The sequence below is a fragment of the Poeciliopsis prolifica genome, unplaced genomic scaffold (genome assembly GCF_027474105.1).
Source record: "Poeciliopsis prolifica strain line A6 unplaced genomic scaffold, Auburn_PproV2 SCAFFOLD001, whole genome shotgun sequence".
NCBI classification, from domain to species: domain Eukaryota; kingdom Metazoa; phylum Chordata; class Actinopteri; order Cyprinodontiformes; family Poeciliidae; genus Poeciliopsis; species Poeciliopsis prolifica.
In genome coordinates this window covers 7,730,746-7,748,906 of record NW_026562376.1, presented here as the reverse complement: position 1 = coordinate 7,748,906, position 18,161 = coordinate 7,730,746, and the positions used below count along the sequence as shown (strand labels likewise).

The window sequence follows — 18,161 nt, the reverse complement described above, 5'->3', positions numbered from 1 at the left end:
CCAATACATTTAAATGCAAGAAGAAAAGAAAAATCTCTTTACTTCCGGGTTCTGCATGCGTAAATCCTTTGAGCTGTTCACGTCCAGCCACGTTTAGCTTTGTGGGTCTTTTATTTTTCATTCGTGATGTATCATTTGCCTGTGCTGAAGAACAGACGCACGCTCCTGGAGAGAGCGGAGAAGTTTATATCTGATATTTACTTTACAGACTGCAACCTGAGAGGACGGTAAGGCTTTGTTCGTTCAGCTATACTGACCAAATGTCAATGCACAATCACAAAGGAGACCGAACACTTTGAGTTTGTTTACATACAGTGACTTGCAAAATTATTCATTACCCTCAACAGTCCAGCGTAAGAAAAATACTGCCTTTTATTTGTTACAAAAAAATTGTCACGTGACTAAATGTCTTGACCATTTGAGAACAGCACTTTCTAGGATCACCATTCGTTGAAGCTGCAACTGCAAGTTTTTTGTGTTACGACTAATTACAGGTTTATGCATCTAGACAGACATCTGTTTTTCTTTTCAAAATCTGGTCCTGTGATCAAAGCACCAACAACAGTTTTTTTCCCTTAAAGTAATTATATTACTTCAATTATATTACTATATTTACTTATTGGAGTAAATATAGCTGCAGAGTCTCTTAAATACAAGTACCTACAGACATGACCTGGTGACCTCTGTCAGTCTGTCTCCTTTAATGGCACCTTAAAAGGGGACAGTGGCTGATATTTAGACCTTTGCAGAAGTAAATAAGATTGATGGATAATGTTTCTTTATCATAAGTCCTGGCCAATCACCCATCTCCTACATTTAAGATAATCTGTGCCACTTTATTGCATGAAAGTTTATGCTTTTCACACCACAAATATTAAATTCTGAAAATGTGAATGATTGCTATTGCATGCTGCTGTAGCTCTGTCTAAATAACCTTACTTTTGCTTAATAAATCCTTCATCTTTGCAGTCTTTATGGGGAGTCTCATCCACTGGAAACCATCAGCTTCTTCCTGTCTCAGACCAGAATCCTGTTTACTGAAGCCTCCAAGCAAAACTTTGCACCTTATAAAATAGGAGATACCTTTGGACCAACGTAAGTGAGGCATTGTCTGATTTCCTTTTGTTTTTATCAGCTTCAAATCTTACACATTCAAAATCCAGGAAGTAACTCAATCATGATTGTTGTTCAAGATGGTGGACTTGCTGGTTTAAAGTGTCCCTGAAGATCCCCGAGTCCTGGAGAGGAAAAGAGGTCCATCTCCTCTGGGAAAGTGATGGGGAAGGAATGGTTTGGAGAAATGGACAACCAGTTCAGGTAGTGTTGCAGCAACTTTTATTAAACTTGAAAAATGCACCTGGACCAAATGTAATCTGTCAGATATATGTATTTTCTTGCAGGGATTAACTAAAGAAGGTGAAAAGACAAGTTATATCTTGTCTGACTGTCTGAAAGATGAAGAGCCTCACAGGTCAGTGAAGGACTGAAACCTGATTTAAATACTATTTCTCAAATTTTTAAAATCTTTCTTTCCATGTTGCCATCTTTCTATAAAGCGTCACCCTATATGTGGAAGTAGCCTGTAATGGGCTTTTTGGCGCTGGTCAAGGATCCATGATCGCAGCTCCAGACCCAAGCAGGATGTTTTCAGTTCAGAAGGCAGAATTGGTCATTTTCAACAGAGATGTGCAGAAGCTGCTGACTGAGTTTGAGATGCTTGTTGACATTGTTAAGGTACACTTGATTAAACCAGAGCATGATAATACAGGAGTAAGATATTATGAGGGGGAACCATGACTTTCTGCACGTTTTGAACAGGAGCTCGGAGAGGCGGAGCAACGGGGCTACCAGGCGCTCTTCACTGCCAATGAGATGGTGAACCTTTGCGACCCCTTTGATCCCAGCTCCTTTTCCAAAGCTCACAGTCTGGCCCACAGGTTCTTTAACCAGCGGAATGGAGACAGCCAGCATACTGTCCATGCAATGGGTCACTGCCACATTGATTCAGGTCTCCTTCTTTTACTTATTTAATCTCAACTATAACTATAGCAGACCAACAAACAAGCACTGCAATACTTACTACTTTGAATATTTCTTTTTAAAACTCATTCTTGAAAAAACAAATTCCTACAATATTAATTCATACAAAGAAGTAGAGATACTTTTTAAATGGACGTCAAAACAAAATACAATCACTGGTGGCTTTAAACAACCTATTTGACAAAATGCATTACCAAGAATGATACTGTCTTCAATGTTTTACTTAATGTGGTGCTATTAAACTGGTTGTCCTTGAATTATGAAACATTGTTGTTTCCAAACTTCTGTGTTGTCAAGAAAAAAAGGTGTCGACACCTGTACAACAGCAGAAAACATATATTTTCAGCAAGTACACTTATCGTTTCTGCTGCTTCGTCCACAGCCTGGCTTTGGCCGTATGAGGAGACGATTCGCAAATGTGGCCGAAGCTGGGTGACGGTCATCAATTTAATGGAGAAGAACCCGGAGTTTGTCTTCACTTGTTCTCAGGTTGTTGCACACTAACGAGGATTTTTAAGAAATTTTCCATATATCTGTTAATATATTCCATTTTTACCCTTTTTGTTTGTCACAGGCACAGCAGTTTGAGTGGGTAAAGAGCTGGTATCCGGGACTTTTCTCCAAGATTCATGATTACGTGAACAAAGGCCAATTCATTCCAGTGGGAGGAACATGGGTGGAAATGGTAAGCCTATTTAGATAAATGAATAATAGCAGTAAATACTTCTATTATTACATTGCTTTACCCTTACATAAAAACATACAATAAAAATAGTATTTGTCCTTTTTTCAGCTGTGTTCTGGCTTGTATAGTTATGCCATCTACATACCATATATTATGTGTAACTTTTTTATATTAAGCCATAGTGACCACTACATATCTGCCATAAAGGATGGCAATCTGCCCTCAGGTGAGTCCATGGTTCGACAGTTCCTGGAGGGCCAGCGCTTCTTTAATCAGGAGTTTGGCATATATTGCAAAGAGGTAGGATTCTTTATAAAAACCAACAAAACTTTACATCATCTTTTGTTAACTAATGGCTGTTATTATTGTTATTATTATAACATTATTATGTCTAATTATTCTAAAGTTTTGGCTTCCAGACACATTTGGCTACTCTGCCCAGCTTCCACAAATCATGCAGGGATGTGGCATTTCCAATTTTCTGACCCAGAAACTGAGCTGGAATTTGGTCAACACCTTTCCTGTAAGTATTTTGCATGCGTTTTCTGTGAAAACTTTTTTTTTTAAAGTAACTTAAAAAAATTTTTATATCTATTTTTCAAAGCACAACACATTTTACTGGGAAGGTCTTGATGGCTCCAAAGTTTTGACTCACTTCCCACCAGGGAATTCCTATGAAATGAAAGGAAAGATTGAAGATGTGAGTGTGCAGTGTTACACCCTGATACATTTATTGCATATAGGTACAATAAATGTTGAGGAAATATGTCAAACTTTCCTCTGTGCTTTACTCCACCCAAAGCTGGTGAAAACTGTAAAGAATAACAAAGACAAAGGGCGAGCCAATCACAGTGCAGCATTGTTTGGCTTTGGCGACGGCGGCGGTGGCCCTACGCAGCTGATGGTTGATAGGCTCGGCCTGGTCGGGGACACAGACGGACTTCCCAAGTAAGTTCCGGTCTTTCACTTTAAATCATCAGTCCGTAACAACAACTGAGCCCAGTTTAAGCAGGAAACACTTCCCACCCATTGTTGTTATTGTAGAATTGTTATGCAGTACTGTGTCACTTTGCTTTGTGTTTTAAAAGGGTGGTTCAGATATGGAGAGGTTTACCGGAAAATGAAACAGATCTGCTGTCATTGTGCAATGCTTTAGTTTTCAAGTGCCAATAAATGTTATGTTTAATCAGAAGAAATAATATTTAATGTTGAAACTTTATACTCACTTTCATTCTCTGTTATGGGCTTTTCTCAGGGTCCAGATGTCCAGTCCTTCAAAGCTTTTCTCACAGCTGCAGGCTGACTCAAGGCTACTGTGCACTTGGACTGGAGAACTCTTCCTGGAGCTGCATAATGGCACTTACACCACTCAGGCACAGGTAAAGTCAAAACAGAGGCTGCAGTCAAGGCTGGGTTGTTTGTTTTTAATTGAAATTAAAGCTTCTAACAAGAAGAAAAAATATGTTGAGCAACACAAGTGTGGAGTTTTTATTTCTTGCCACACATTCTCAGCTGAATTTAGGTCTTCCAACATTTTGTTTTTACAAATTTTTACTCAAAACAATTGTATCAAGGTTCATGGACTTGGATTTAAAGTATCAGGATTTAATGTACGACACTCTTGTCAAGATAGTATTATAGACTTGAAAATGGAGCTGTCTAAGTTAGGCCAGTTGCGATAAACAATAAATTAATTAATCACACGATGAAAATAAATTACTAACCTCATTTTAAAATACTGACCTGTCCAGGGTGTATCCCGCCTCTCGCCCGAAACGTTCACTGGAGATACCATGTCATTACCATTGCATCAGTTTAAAATGGTTTTCTACCAATATTTATTTATTGCAATAATTTTTGAGACAGAAAAATTTGTCAATATAACAGTTGCTCAGATCAAAAAAATCTGGACAGGGTTACTGTGATAAAAATCCATGATCACAATTATGAATTGAAAACTGAGTTTTCTGTTCAGTTTAACAAATTTTGGAGTACACTGACAAAGTCCAGTGAGGTGCAAGATTTCTTACTCAAAACTCAGAATTTGAGTTTGGAAAAGTATTGGATTATGAAATCAAAAAGTTGTCGGTTCTCTAATGAACATCTTGAATGTTTTGCCTGTCAAATTTAAAATTAACTTAGATAAAGCTTTTACACATTGATGCGTCACAAGAAGACAGTTTTGAGTTTCTAGACACTGAACTATTGTTTCTTGCGTCTCTGCGTTCAGATAGTTTTTTTTTTCTTTCTTTCTTTCCCTGCAGATTAAACGTGAGAACCGTCAGTGTGAGACTTTGCTCCATGATGTCGAGGCAGCCAGCAGCTTGGCACTCTGCCGAAACGAGATGTTTCTTTATCCTGCAGAAAAACTGCAGCGCCTCTGGAGGTTCAAATATAACTTCAGATTCAATCAGAAGTATTATAAAACACAATTATTATTTTAATATTTATGGGGTTTTTCTCTCTCTGAAAGGCTTCTTCTTCTAAACCAGTTCCACGATGTGATTCCTGGCAGCTGCATCGGGATGGTTGTGGAAGATGCTCTTAATTATTATAAAGGTACAATGTTTAAGATAGGAGTTTTGTTTTTACATTTCAGACATATCATAGGTACAATATTTCTCCATCCTATTGAAGATATCAGAAATGACGGTGGGGTCCTTCTGCGGGAGGCATTGGAAGCCTTAGAGCCAAAGAGCAGCTCTCCTGGTGTGTTTAACTCTCTTGCCTGGGAGCGATGTGAAGTCGTTCGGATTCCAGATGGACCAGACAGTTCCAAGCTAGGTAAGCTTCATATCCAGAATATTTAGGTTCTTCAGGTTTAAAGTTAAAACCACTGCTCTGTGGTCCTGCAGCTCTGGTTACAGCTCCCAGCGTCGGCGTGGCTCCTGTCAAAGAAACACAGCCTGCGACTCCAGTCTCTGTCACTCCTCAGGTATTCGCTACAAAGAAATCTACATCAGCACTATTCACATTTTATATTTCTAACCGAGTCCTGTGCATGTTTCCAGGCAGATGGCAGTGTCCTTATGGAGAATGGGATTTTACAAGCAGTCATCAGCAAAGATGGCACACTGGCATCACTGAGTTTAATCAGTGCTAACAGGTAAATTTAGACCATATGTTTACTCTTGTATGTAATCTGTTGGCACATCGAATAATGACCGCTGACGCTTTCAGAGAAACTATTTCTGATGGCTCTTCTGGAAATCAGTTTGTCATATTCGATGACATCCCCCTGTACTGGGACGCATGGGATGTGATGGACTACCATCTTCAGACAAGGTCTCATCACTGTCACTTTTACAAACATCACAGAGTTAAGAGGAATGTGTTTTGAAAGATTGTGAAATCTCAAAAAAAAAAACTCTTTAGGAAGCCAGTAGTGGAAGTAATACAGCCTGTCCAGGTAGCGTTCCAAGGAGGAATCAGAGGCAGTGTCAGCTTCACCCTTCAGATCAGCAACAAAAGCACCATCGCGCAAGAGATCATCATGGATGCCATGTGTCCCTACATCAAGTTCAACACAAAGGCACCCTGATTTCTGATACAGCTTTTGTTTCTCTCTACGATCCCTTCATTTGTTCAACTGAAGAATACATCTGTGTAATTCCAGGTGCAGTGGGCAGAGTCGCACAAGTTTCTCAAAGTTGAGTTTCCTGTGCGAGTACGAAGCCCGAATGCAACATATGAGATTCAGTTTGGTCATCTGCAGAGGCCAACACATTGGAACACATCGTGGGACTGGGCTAGGTTTGAGGTACGGCAGTAAAAAGTCACTCATCATTTCCTGTTAGTCATGACCACATTATTGTTTTTAATGCGTTTTCTTGCCAAGGTTTGGGGTCACAAATGGGCCGACCTATCAGAGCACAACTTTGGGGTGGCACTTCTGAATGACTCCAAATATGGTTATTCCATCCACAAGAACACAATGACTCTTTCCCTGTGAGGCTTCCTGTTTTTGTTTTCCATCATAATGCCAGTTGAGCCAAATTTAGTGTTTAATTGTTGTAATTACTTTTTTTTTAGACTAAGAGCACCAAAGGCACCGGATGCTACTGCAGACATAGGGAATCACCAGTTCACATACGCCATCATGCCCCACTCAGGTAGGTCTGGTTTGTTTCTGATGTGAGCTGTTATAAAACACACTCGTTGAACATGTGTGTCTTTTACAGGATCCTTCCAGGATGCTTCAGTCATTCAGAGTGCTTACAGCCTCAACTACCCTCTGAGGCCAATCCAGTGCCGCCCTGACTCGGCACCCTGGAGTGCCTTCTCCCTCAGTCCATTAGCAGTCATCCTGGAGGCCATTAAACAGGTATTACATTACAAGCCAAGCTCCATAACAGAAAGTGATTCATGAAACAGTATCTTGTGAAAATGTTCAGGTCTCATGAACCTTTCCAGTTTTGAACTTGTTACAAACCTTGATGTACCTTATTGGAATTTTATGTGACACAGCTACTTTGAAAATTATGCAAAGTAGTGCATCATTTTCAAGTGGAAAGAACAGAAAATATGATTTTCAAATTGTTTTTTTAAATTATCACTCCGACTTTCCTCAATACAATTTAGCACAACCACTAAAACTATCACAGTAAGTCACCCTGATCACCCTGTCCCTAGAGTAAAACAAGGTGGTGGCAGCATCATGATGAGGAGATGGTCATCCTCGGATGGGTGGAGTTAATTAGAGTAATCCTGGAAGAGAAGCAGTAAGGCTTGAAAAGGTTCACCTGCCAGTAACATAAAATATACAGCCACATCTACATTGGTAGAGATTTGTTTATTTCAAATTATGCTGCATAGATTACCTTTTGTAGTATCCAGAATAAATGTTTTACACTATTTTAAACGTGAAGACAAATTGCTGTGTTGTAGAGCAGTAAAAAAACTGTAATTTTTTTTTTTTTTTTTTTTAACTCCCGGCATCTTTTAACATAGTCCCATTCAAAGCTTGAAAATTTCAGTGAAAGTTTGTTTACAAGGCTCTGAAGTGTTGTTTGCCTTAACAGGCAGAGGATGGAAACGGGAACCTTGTCGTGCGTCTCTACGAGTCCCATGGGAGCAGTATTACTGCAACTCTGCGCAGCAACCTTCCAGTTAAGGAAGCATGGCAGTAAGTGCTTCTAATTTCAGTTTTTATTCTGGTCCTCTATGCTGATTTGGAATGATTTTCTAAGAACAATGCCATTTCTTTCAGCTGTGATTTGTTGGAGAGGCGAGACCCCACCCAGCCAGCTCACATCACATCAGGGGGAATCTCTCTGAACTTCAAACCCTTTCAAATTGTGACACTTCTGCTCTGCTTTTGATTTATTCCCATATATTTCAAAACTTAGAGGACTTGAAAGAGGGAATATTTGGTGTAATTCTGCTAAAACAATGTGATCACTTTACAATGACTCAATAACCAAATTTTTCTAGCATTTTTTTAAAGAGTTTTTATTTTTTAAAAATTATAAGTATAAAATTCTTTTACAGAAAGATTTGGCTCCACATTCATTTGCTGTTTTTTCTGGTTACTCTCTCACTTCGTCTCGCTCTTCCTGCAATAACAAGTATGGAGAAGAATTTTCAAACTTTACATCGTTTTATAAAAAAATAAAGCATTTTAAATATCCAAGGTGTTTACCTGCAGCAGGTTCTACACTGCTGCTTTTCTTTCTACATGCACTTGACTTGGTTTCACTCTGCGGTGTTTCTTCCTGAGTCTTTTCAGCTTTTGCTTTCTTTGAAAGGATTTCCTTCGGATGTGGAGGTTTTTGTTTTTTGGGGGTTTCCTGTTTGACCACCCCTTTCTTTGTTGTGCTCTCTTTCACATTTTTGGCCACCTGAATGAAGGAAACTAGTGTTACCAACAGTTCACACAGACTAAGGCTTTGAGCAGTTAGTGATTTTTACCTTTTTCTTGCCTGGATAGTCATGATCATCTTTCTTTGCCCTCTTTCTTGTCTTGGGTGATTTTGAATCTTCAGAGAGAGGGGGGGAGATGCGAGTTATGTATGATTCAAATGTTGCACTTACTCAGCCACTTTGGTAGAAATTACAGAATCATTATTCTTGGGGAATATCCAGCTACTTTGCAACAAATATATAATTAGAAATAATGCCCTTAAGTAGTTCATTTTCATAACTGCAAATTCTGGCATTGTAAAATAGAGCACAACAACTGCAAGTTGTCCTTTATGGTAAAAATTTGAGGCTGGCTTTCCTATTAAGCATGGATTTTTACTAAAGTAAAGGGATTTCCTGCGATTTCACCCTCTTGAGCTGCAGATAACAGATACGCTTTGCAGGACGGAGCCTCATTATGTACCTTTTTTGCTTGTTTTCTTACACTTTAGCCCATATTTCAATTAGACCACAATCATGTTTATTGTTGAAGCTTGAGTTCATTTGAATTTCCTGAGACAAAAGTTAATGCTATTCACTCAGCGGTAGGATAATCCTGAATTTGGTTTTGTTGCACCTTTCTACTGATGGCGGGAGCAAAGTGTCAAAACTGTCAGTGTCCAACTCCTGCATGCAGATCTGTATCATCAATAATGACATTTTTAGGAGAATTTTAAAATTGAAAGAATCTGAAGTAAATTTATTTCAGTAAGTCAATAAAGAAATTGCTCATATTTCAAGTGTTTATCCATTTGATTTATGATTACACCGTAGTTTATGGCTAAAAAGAAACTCAAAGTCTACTTTTTTCAGAAAAGATTAGTATAAAAAAATACTGAAATAATGTAGCTTGTAAAATCTGAAGTCATTTATAGGGTTGACTTCGACAGTTGTCCAGCTGACAGTCACAAACACTCAATTACAAAACAAATTGGCTTCTTATGGAGTGCTGGGAAAGAATGTGGGAGGAAAAGTGCTAAAATGGGCGTAAGCAAACACGGAAAACTGCAACCTTGAAAGAATTCAGCAGAAAAGCAAATTCAGGAATTTGAGAAAGGTTCATGTTTAGACTGCAGATCTCTGGGGATAAAACACACAAAGTCCAGAACAAAATCTACACCTGCACATTCCTTGTGTTCAGAGGCAGACGATGTGAACAAGGACTGCTCTGCTGCAGTAAAGTGCCCAGATTCCACAGGAAAAGTGAACAAGACTGAAATCTGAGGCTTCGTCACTCCTACAGTCAACTAAGGGTGTGAAGCTTCCATAACTGCCTGCCATCTGCTGATGTTGGTCCACTTTATTTGATCAAGTCCCAAGTCAGCACAGTGCTTTGAAACACTTCATCAGTGTCGCAGAGACTGACTCCATTCCACACTGCAGTGATGCAGAACTTCATGCCAAAAACCAGCTACCACCAAGTACCAACTGTATAGTACATATACTATACAGTTTATTGATATACTTTTAAACAGGCTGACATATCTATTTTACAAATGTCTTTGTGGTTTTAGTCGTATATAATATACTAGTAAGTGAAACTGAACTTAGGAATTTATTTAGCTGTAATTATCAATAAAAATCAAAAAGCCCAAAAATGAACACTTGAACCACACTTGAGTATTTTTCACTGTTTGACATAAATGACTTAAATAAATTAACTTCATAGTATTATTCTAATTTACCGAGATATACCTGTAGCTAGATTTTTTTTCTGTTTTACAATGTGAACGTAAATTTCAGACACAGGTGATTGTGGATTTTCCTTCAATCATTTCTATTGTTGAGGCTCTGTCTCCAGTCAGTCAGTACTCGTGTGTTTTAGAATGCAATTTAAAGGGATTTCCATATTTTCATTCAGATATTGCAATGTTTTCCCCTCTATCTGATCTGATCAAAATAACATCATTTAGTTATTTTTAGGTAAGTTTTTAAAAATCACAATGTTCTGAGTGTTGAGCATTTAATATTTACCTTTGGGTACCATGGGCCCTGGGTCTCCCTGAAACAGATCAGAATCTTTCATTTTTACAATAAGTTAAAATTTAATTCTAAAAAAAAAACACTTCATTGTCCCATTTACTCGCCTTAAACCACATTGTTCTCCCATTGTGGTCCCGAACTGATTTCATTCCATCAACATAATAACACTGCAGCCATGCCTCAAAGGCAGAGTAGTCCATCTTCTCAGGGTCGTAGCCCTTACCACCTATTGCAGAAAATTTGTGATAAGTAGAGATTTATCTTAAGAATGTAAGGGAGGAACTGGACAGGAAATGAATCAGAGCCCACCTAATTTGATGACCTCCAGAGGAACTGTATGACAAAGTCTGAGAACATCCCCTCCCTCCTGTTTCATTGCTTTCTTTTTAGCCCTCTCTGGAGTCTTTTAGGAATATTAACAGTAATTCATGTTAGAAAAACAATGCTGAAAACAAAAGTGAGCCCGTTTCTCTTTTTCACCTTTGTGTCTGTGATCTCATTTTTCACTGGCTTCCCGTTCTCAAATTCATCCTCTAACTCAAGGCCTTCCAGTGCGTCCCTCGCACACACAAACGGTGGGATATTCAACCTGGAACAGAAGCAAATACAGTGTTGCAATTGTTCGAGAAAACAAAAACTTTTTTGCTCTGAAAATCTGAAGACGTGCCCTTCCCATACAAAGACAAAAAGCCATTCATAGAGTGTCAAGGAAACCACCTTGTGAAAAAATGAGAATGTATGCTTGATTCAGTCTGTTTTTCAATGAACAAGGCCACTCTGTTTCTTCCAGTAAGAAGCTCGGAAGAAAGAAACCTTTCCAAATACAAAAAGATATTTAGTCTGCCACAAACTGGATTCATTGATTTTAATTTAATTTGTTTTAAGAAATATTTTTGAATATATATAAATGTTACAAAGCAGCCTGATGTGATAATTACCCGAACAACAAATGAAGGGAAAGTTAATCTTACTTTAACTTACTTAAGTTTACTAAATCTTCCTAATTTAATGAAAAAAATTAAACATGTTGGATAAATTGATTAAATGTTTATATTTTAATCTCTGATTTTAGATGATTGTAGGTCAAAACTTAGAACTATTACTCCACTTGCTTCAGAAATGTTATTACAAAAGACCAACATCATAATGGGCTTTTTAGTACAACATCACTGATCTTCTACAGCATGTGCCAACTCAATAATTGTTTGGCCTTCTTGCACATCAAAACAGTGTGAAATGGAGGTGATCGTAACAGTATATAAGTTGAGTTTACTTTGTAACTTGACTTTCTGAAGTGTCACAAATGCATTTTTTTATGATAATGTTTCAAAGATGGACAATGGACCTGCAGATTGTTAATCAGGAACAAATTATTTGAAGATTTAATAGCTAAAAGTTGGTAAATATGGCAGGATTGTTGTCAGAGTGATGTTTCTTATAATCTGGATTTCGGAGCACGCTGCCTTAGTGTTTAAAAACGTTCTGAGCTTACACATGTGGAATATGTCATGTTATTTTCATGAATGTTCATCACCTGTACAGAATTTCAGCTCTCAAATAGTTCCCAATTCCATTGAAGTACTTTTGGTTCAGCAGGACCTCACAAATTGGGCGATCAAAAGCCCGATCGCTCAGATGAGACAAGACATTCTCCCTGCAAAGACGATTGCAAAGATCAATCTGAAAGCAGAATTTGGGATAAATTGGTGACCGGTGACATTCTCAGCATTACAAACCTGAAACTCTTGTACTCAAACATGATGCAGGGCCCTCTGTCAGGCTGCCAGGTTCCATTGGGTTGCCAGCTGCCAAACCTTCGTGTGTCTACAAAACTCAGCACTCGGCGAGGCTTCTCCTTAGTGTAGAAACGTAGATGGGCATGTTTAGGAACTTCTTCCTCTGATGTGAAGCGGAAATAACCTGACATCCCGAAGCGAAAGACTACGTCCATATGTTGATCTGCTTGTCCACTTTTTGACCGCCGCTTCCCATCATCGTCACTCTTCATGGGCATCAAAGTCAGCTTCACTTCCTTCCCTCTGGAAATGGCTGTGATGCGGTACGAATCACAGGTGAAGGCCACTTCTGGACTTTTGCTGACTTCAGATTTTATAACCGGTCCACTAAACACCACTCCATCGCACATTTTGTTGACATACAAGCTGGCCAAGTGGAGTTCAGGTCCCTCAGGCATTTTAATGGAACAAGTGAAGATGTGCTGCTGAGGAAGAGAGTCAGATAATGGTCAATAGAGTACCTAGCAAAACTATCTGCTGAACATTTAACTTCAGGGCTTCCTATGTCAAACTCAAATTGGTGAATCATTATAAAATGAAAATTGTTAACCTATTTTGAAGGGTTTTTTTTAAACAAATAAAAAACATTTTGTTTTGCATTAATTTGTATCAGATCCCTAATTCAATACATTCTAGAATCATATTTTGCTCCAAATACATCTGTGTTTTGAGTTCTTTCTCAACCAAATTGTGTTTACCTATTCAAGACACAACACAGTTAGCCATTTCCCACACATATTTATATGTAGTCCAAAAGCTTGATTATGGTTTTATGGTTTTCTTTTATGACTGCACAGTGGAAGTTTTGATTTGCATCAAGGCCTTGGCCTCCATTTATGCATGGAGTTTGCATATTCTCCTTGTGCATGTATGGGTTCTCACCAGATACACTGGATACACTGATATTCTTGACACTCCCATAACGGACAGATTTGTGGAGTTTATTTTGTTTCTTTTTTGGTTTGTTTGTTTAAGTTGTCCTATCAGCACATTCACATGCAGGTGCCATGAGTATTAGATGCTTCTATAATTAATGCTCTCCAACTAAGTAGTGTTTTTCTTCCAATTGTGTTAGTCTATCAGACAGATTGTCAATAAAATACATTGGGGCTTTTGTCCAATGTATTTGGACAAAAATACATTGGACATACATAGTTATGAGTATGGATATTATGAAAACTCTTCATAAGTGCTTTATAAATAAAATTTGCAGCACATTTCAGCAGCAAGGAAGTTCCCAGTGCTTTACATCATAAAAAACATGCACACACACAAAAGCAAACGTTAATGTCGTAAGGCACTGAATGTCATCTGTCACAATACAACAAAACACAGTCCACTGATAAAAAAACAAACTTTATGCTACAGTCCCCCTCCTTGTGCTGGATAAAGTGATTATGTGGACTAGCAAATTATGCAGCAACCCTCCAAAAGCTAATTGAGCTGATTTATAAATATTTTCACAAACCATCTGAAATTCAGATGCACACTAAACTTTTTTATTATTTATTTATTTAACCCGAGCAATGCTTTCAACATTGAAAGACAACAATGCATTTATTGTGGAATTTGACGTACGCGTGCAGCACTCACCCAAACCAGGAAGTCGCTTCCGTGTAAAAACGGGGATTGTTTAGAGCAGGCTCAACTGCTGCCACATATATTTCAACGAATATATGCTTTCTTGTCTCTAATTTGTATAACATACACCCTAAGACCTCTGCAGCATGCGTTTGTTACCAAACAAGTTGTGCAATCACTGTTGCTCCGAGATGATAGATCTCGCGAGATGTTACTTGTTTTGATAAAGAAAAAAATAATTCTTCATATGCAACATTCTTTATCTTTTCAACAAATTGAAATAGCTTTAAAATAAATTAAGTTTGTATTTTTAAGCAGTTTTCCCTTTCTTTTTTTTTTTTTGTTTTTTTGCAGAAACGGCAAATTATGGTTGCATCTAAATCAGATGCATTATGGGATATGTAGGAAATGAATGCGCAAAGTTAACTTTTTTAATTTGCTTTCTTTACAACGATGCATTCAAACCAACAAAACAAATCATACAGGATTCAAACAAAATCATGTAAAAAATTATAATTATTACAAAAAAAGAAAAAAATGCCTTTGTGTATTTTTAGTTAAGGTATAAATTATGACCGGAAAAATATTTCCACCACATACTAGCAAGTTAGGTGAAATACACAACTAAATATCAGTATATTCAAGTAAGAAATTAAACTTTATTTTAACATGAACAAATTCAAGCAAATAATACTGTACAAGATAAAAATATGGTACTTTTGGCAGTTCATCAGCATCATTTGTATCTCGCTCCTGATCACAAGTTTGTTCTTCATTCTTCACTGTAGTGCATTCATCATGGCCTGCGCTTGTTTGAGCTCTGTGAAGCAGACACCACATTATTATGGCAATCAATAAAGAAAATTTAAAAGAAAGAAAAAATGACCAGCAAAAAAAAGGGATAAAAAAAATACTAACCAGTAAGCAAAACTCTGAACTTATCCGGAGAAACTGAGACTACGGTTGTGTCAGAGGAGCCTGCCTCTGCTCCTTGTGTCTGCAGCTTAAGATGTACCAGGGGTTCATTTACTTCTCTCAGTTCACTGGAGCTGAGAGTGTAATCTACACGCCAGGAAACTGAGTCGAGTCTTCTCACTGCAGTTCATTACAGGGCAAATTGCACACCTCAGTGAATGCTCAGTCAGCATCTTCAAAGCAGACAGCAGTCGTCATCAAAAACCTTCTATTTAATTAAGAAGGGAGGCTGACATAAAGACTTACATCTCAAGCTGGTGTCTCTTAGTTTATCTTGAAGAGCAGAATGCTTGTCTTCATAGGACTTACAAAGCCCTGTGGCATGTTCTATTGAAATGAAAAAAATTAATAAATAGATTTAAGAAACAGATGCATTTTTATGACACAAATCTAAAAACCCTAATGACCTTAGCAATTGAGGAAAAACAAGAATATTGAATCATAAAATAACGTCTTAATGGACCACAAAAACTGATGCAGTCCAACAGAAAATCAATGCCAAGCACAAACCTTTAGGCAAGCCAAGTTGCTGCAGCTCACTGGACAAAGACTCACTATCAACATCATGTTTTGCAGCACTGGACAAAATAAAGCTGAGCACTGCCACAGTCGCTTTGATGTCTCCACTTTCTAAAACAACAAAAAACAAAAAGCAAGATCATAAATGCTAAATGATCATTCAACATTAAATGAACATAATCCAGAGCAAAAGTTTTGCATTCATTACATCAAGCATGTTACAGAGCAATAACAGGAGAAATAACATGCAACCTGATAACAGTTTTAAATGTATCGAGGGGACACATACCAAACTTTGCATCTGCAGTCAGCTTTCCAACTTTGTCATACTGCAATAAGACAGACGACACATAGAACTGTTAAGTCCGATGTATATTATATATTTAAATGATTCTGAGTGAGCGTGTCTAACATCTTACATCTATCCCCTCGCCCAGTAAATCCTTCAACACTTGAGCACAAAGGAGTTTCATCTTCACACTCGACTGTATAAAAGTGGAGTAGAAAATTAGCATTTTATGTTACATTTTCTGAGGAGTCCTGAGCAACTACTTAGCTACTTACAATCTTTGCTAATGTGCTTATTTCGGCCAGAACCCAATCTGGGCAGTCCAAATCCCCACAGAATCGGAACCGCTGCAGAACACAGACAGCCGAATGAGTTGTTCAGCAACAAACAAGATTTACTTACTGTGACAACAGCAGGTTTGTGTCACGGGATGCTATTGTTATTAGCTTAGCATGCTAGCTACATGAACGCTATCTTAAATGGCGACTCTGCTCAGTTGACTTGATTAGCATTAAAACAGCTGAAAGACATGCAGCGCCATGTTTTCTGCTAATTTTACTAAATCATAGATAGAAACCTTTGTGTAAAAATAACAATTATCATGAATGGGTTATTACCATTTGAGTAGCTCACTGGACGGAAGTTCGTTTCTGGTCGGACAGTGACGTTTCAATATGTGACAGTTTGATTCTTCCACCGGACGTTTTGGCACCACCCCATATACTCTAACGTGAGGAAATAAAGTAAATAAATAAAATAAAAAAGGTTGAAATAATTTTTTGGTGACTGTCATTGTATTACGGTGAAGTGTGACGTGTAAGAAGATGTCTAATGAAGTTTAGATATCTGAATAAGTTAAAATGATTGGCTGATTTACCTTTTGCGTTAACAAGGTAGACATTTAAAATGGTTTTAGAATGTTTTCATTCTTTTCTCAAAAATACTCTTGGGCATGCGTATAATCAACTTTATGGCATAATACCAAAAAAACAACAACAACAACAAAAAAAAAAAAAACAGTTTTTAGTTTTGCCAATGTTCTGTTTGTTAGGAGGGGTTGAATCTCAAACCAGTGCTGGAGCAACTAACTCCATTTGGTTGTCCAGTAGGAATGTTTCATGGTTCTTAATCATCTGCTTTCAGGAAGCTCTCTTATAATATTATATTCATTGATCGCAAACCAAATGGAATGTGGAAAACTGTGCAGCACAGCATTCTGTCAAATGTATTACAGCGATAATATGAAATTTAAAAAAAATGCATACAAAAACAAACAGTTTATGAAATTATTCCAAAATTTAGAATCACAAAGACCAGAAAAGGCATTTTAAACAGCAAGAAACCCTAAGTGTAATTTGATACTTTTACAGGCTTCAAGATGAGTTTCCTTTGGTAATGGATCTTTGACCACTTCATTGCAGGAAATATTTTAATAACTCATTATTTTTTTAAAGAGCAAGTCTTTTAAAATTCTTTGTTTTCCAGAAAGCATTTTGAAGAGCTATGCCAAAAGGTCTATGGCATGCCATGATTTAATGAAGTAATTTTGAAGTAATTTATTTAATAGGGCTAGGATTTACCTGCGCATTAAAGTTGAAGGGTGGGGCAGTGGGCGGGGCTAACTCTGAGCGCTTCTGACCCTGTTGCTGAGAATCCAAGATATAAACAGACAAAATGGCGGTCTACCTGGTTGTTGCTCCCCTCCGCAAGAACGTGATGATAAGGAGCTTTGTCATCAAGAGGATGCTTTGAGCAGAGATGCTGCTCTTCTGCATCAAAATAAATCACATGAGGTAGTTTGGATATGCTTTCCACTAGAGATTTTAATGGCTGGCTGGCTGGCTGGCTGGCTGGCTGGCTGGATGGCTGGATGGATGGATGGAAAGACTGACTGACTCTTTGATTTTTTCACCTGTAGGTCAACTCTGGAACTCTGACCTTCAATTGTATCCTTCTCTGAATGGATAAATATTTCGTTCCTTACTTACGTTGTAAATTATCAGCTTTTAACAATGGCTTAACTGTAAATGAATCAATGTTGACAAAAGTTTAAAAAAAAATTTTAAATCCTGATAAACTGTAACCGCCTTACTTCCAGACACGTTGTTTGTTATTCTCATTGATCTTTATAATGTATATTTATTTTATGCTTTCCTTTAAGTTAACCTCATTATAGAATTAAGAATGTTTCTTGTATTGTTAATTTACTCTGATTCCTTTCTCAGAAGGCCTCACTGACAGAGAGCAGAAAAACAAAATCTTCCTGCAGGTTTACCTCTTGGTGAAGAGCTCTGCTTTCGGTTGAGTTGCTGGCCTCCAATAAAACCATCATTGATCACTACATATTATTAATCTTTGTGCCTGGAAGGAGATTATCTAGTGCAGAATGATT

At 37.7% G+C, this 18,161-nt stretch overlaps 3 protein-coding genes across 5 annotated transcripts; 1 reads left to right on the top strand and 2 right to left on the bottom strand.

Annotated features, from left to right (window-relative positions):
* Window positions 1–55: 55 nt before the first annotated feature.
* man2c1 (mannosidase, alpha, class 2C, member 1) lies at window positions 56–8,372 on the top strand. Its single transcript, XM_055021378.1, is given in 27 exon segments — window positions 56–89; window positions 92–227; window positions 970–1,095; window positions 1,194–1,317; window positions 1,401–1,471; window positions 1,557–1,734; window positions 1,819–2,008; window positions 2,423–2,529; window positions 2,615–2,725; window positions 2,933–3,025; window positions 3,132–3,248; window positions 3,330–3,425; window positions 3,528–3,673; window positions 3,981–4,104; window positions 4,990–5,111; window positions 5,199–5,284; window positions 5,363–5,509; window positions 5,581–5,660; window positions 5,737–5,831; window positions 5,906–6,010; window positions 6,101–6,257; window positions 6,342–6,485; window positions 6,564–6,673; window positions 6,758–6,837; window positions 6,907–7,049; window positions 7,747–7,850; window positions 7,935–8,372. Coding segments are annotated over 27 exon segments (3,138 nt in total). The 3' UTR covers window positions 8,047–8,372.
* On the bottom strand, window positions 8,180–12,827 carry neil1 (nei-like DNA glycosylase 1). 2 transcript variants are annotated; one of them, XM_055021495.1, is made up of 9 exons: window positions 12,346–12,827; window positions 12,144–12,263; window positions 11,090–11,198; window positions 10,919–11,012; window positions 10,710–10,835; window positions 10,601–10,624; window positions 8,636–8,703; window positions 8,367–8,565; window positions 8,180–8,280 (listed from the first exon to the last, which is right to left on the bottom strand). In XM_055021495.1, exons 1-9 carry the CDS (start codon window positions 12,801–12,803, stop codon window positions 8,234–8,236), a joined length of 1,245 nt encoding a protein of 414 aa, XP_054877470.1. In that variant the 5' UTR covers window positions 12,804–12,827; the 3' UTR covers window positions 8,180–8,233. The 2 variants fall into 2 exon arrangements, with proteins under 2 accessions (XP_054877470.1, XP_054877547.1); XM_055021572.1 differs by lacking the exon at window positions 8,367–8,565 and having other exon boundaries at window positions 8,225–8,280.
* Window positions 12,828–14,403: 1,576 nt separating this feature from the next.
* commd4 (COMM domain containing 4) lies at window positions 14,404–16,481 on the bottom strand. Of its 2 annotated transcripts, XM_055021190.1 has the most exons (8): window positions 16,387–16,481; window positions 16,045–16,116; window positions 15,900–15,965; window positions 15,770–15,809; window positions 15,472–15,591; window positions 15,208–15,288; window positions 14,905–15,081; window positions 14,404–14,806 (listed from the first exon to the last, which is right to left on the bottom strand). In XM_055021190.1, the coding sequence occupies exons 1-8, from the start codon at window positions 16,387–16,389 to the stop codon at window positions 14,766–14,768; spliced, it is 600 nt and encodes a 199-aa protein (XP_054877165.1). In that variant the 5' UTR covers window positions 16,390–16,481; the 3' UTR covers window positions 14,404–14,765. The 2 variants fall into 2 exon arrangements, with proteins under 2 accessions (XP_054877165.1, XP_054877247.1); XM_055021272.1 differs by lacking the exon at window positions 14,404–14,806 and having other exon boundaries at window positions 15,032–15,134.
* Window positions 16,482–18,161: the final 1,680 nt, after the last annotated feature.

Bases quoted from the DNA above. Each gene is read 5' to 3' on its own strand.
- neil1 (XM_055021495.1), bottom strand. From the start codon at position 12,803: ATGCCTGAGGGACCTGAACTCCACTTGGCCAGCTTGTATGTCAACAAA. The intron at 10,625-10,709 runs GTAAATGGGACA...TGTTTCAGGGAG, and splicing joins AACAATGTGGTTTAAGGCGA to ACCCAGGGCCCATGGTACCC. The intron at 8,566-8,635 runs GTAAAAATCACT...TCCTTCATTCAG, and splicing joins ACTATCCAGGCAAGAAAAAG to GTGGCCAAAAATGTGAAAGA.
- commd4 (XM_055021190.1), bottom strand. The intron at 15,966-16,044 runs GTAAGTAGCTAA...ACTTTTATACAG, and splicing joins TAAGCACATTAGCAAAGATT to TCGAGTGTGAAGATGAAACT. The intron at 15,810-15,899 runs GTAAGATGTTAG...GTCTTATTGCAG, and splicing joins TACTGGGCGAGGGGATAGAT to TATGACAAAGTTGGAAAGCT.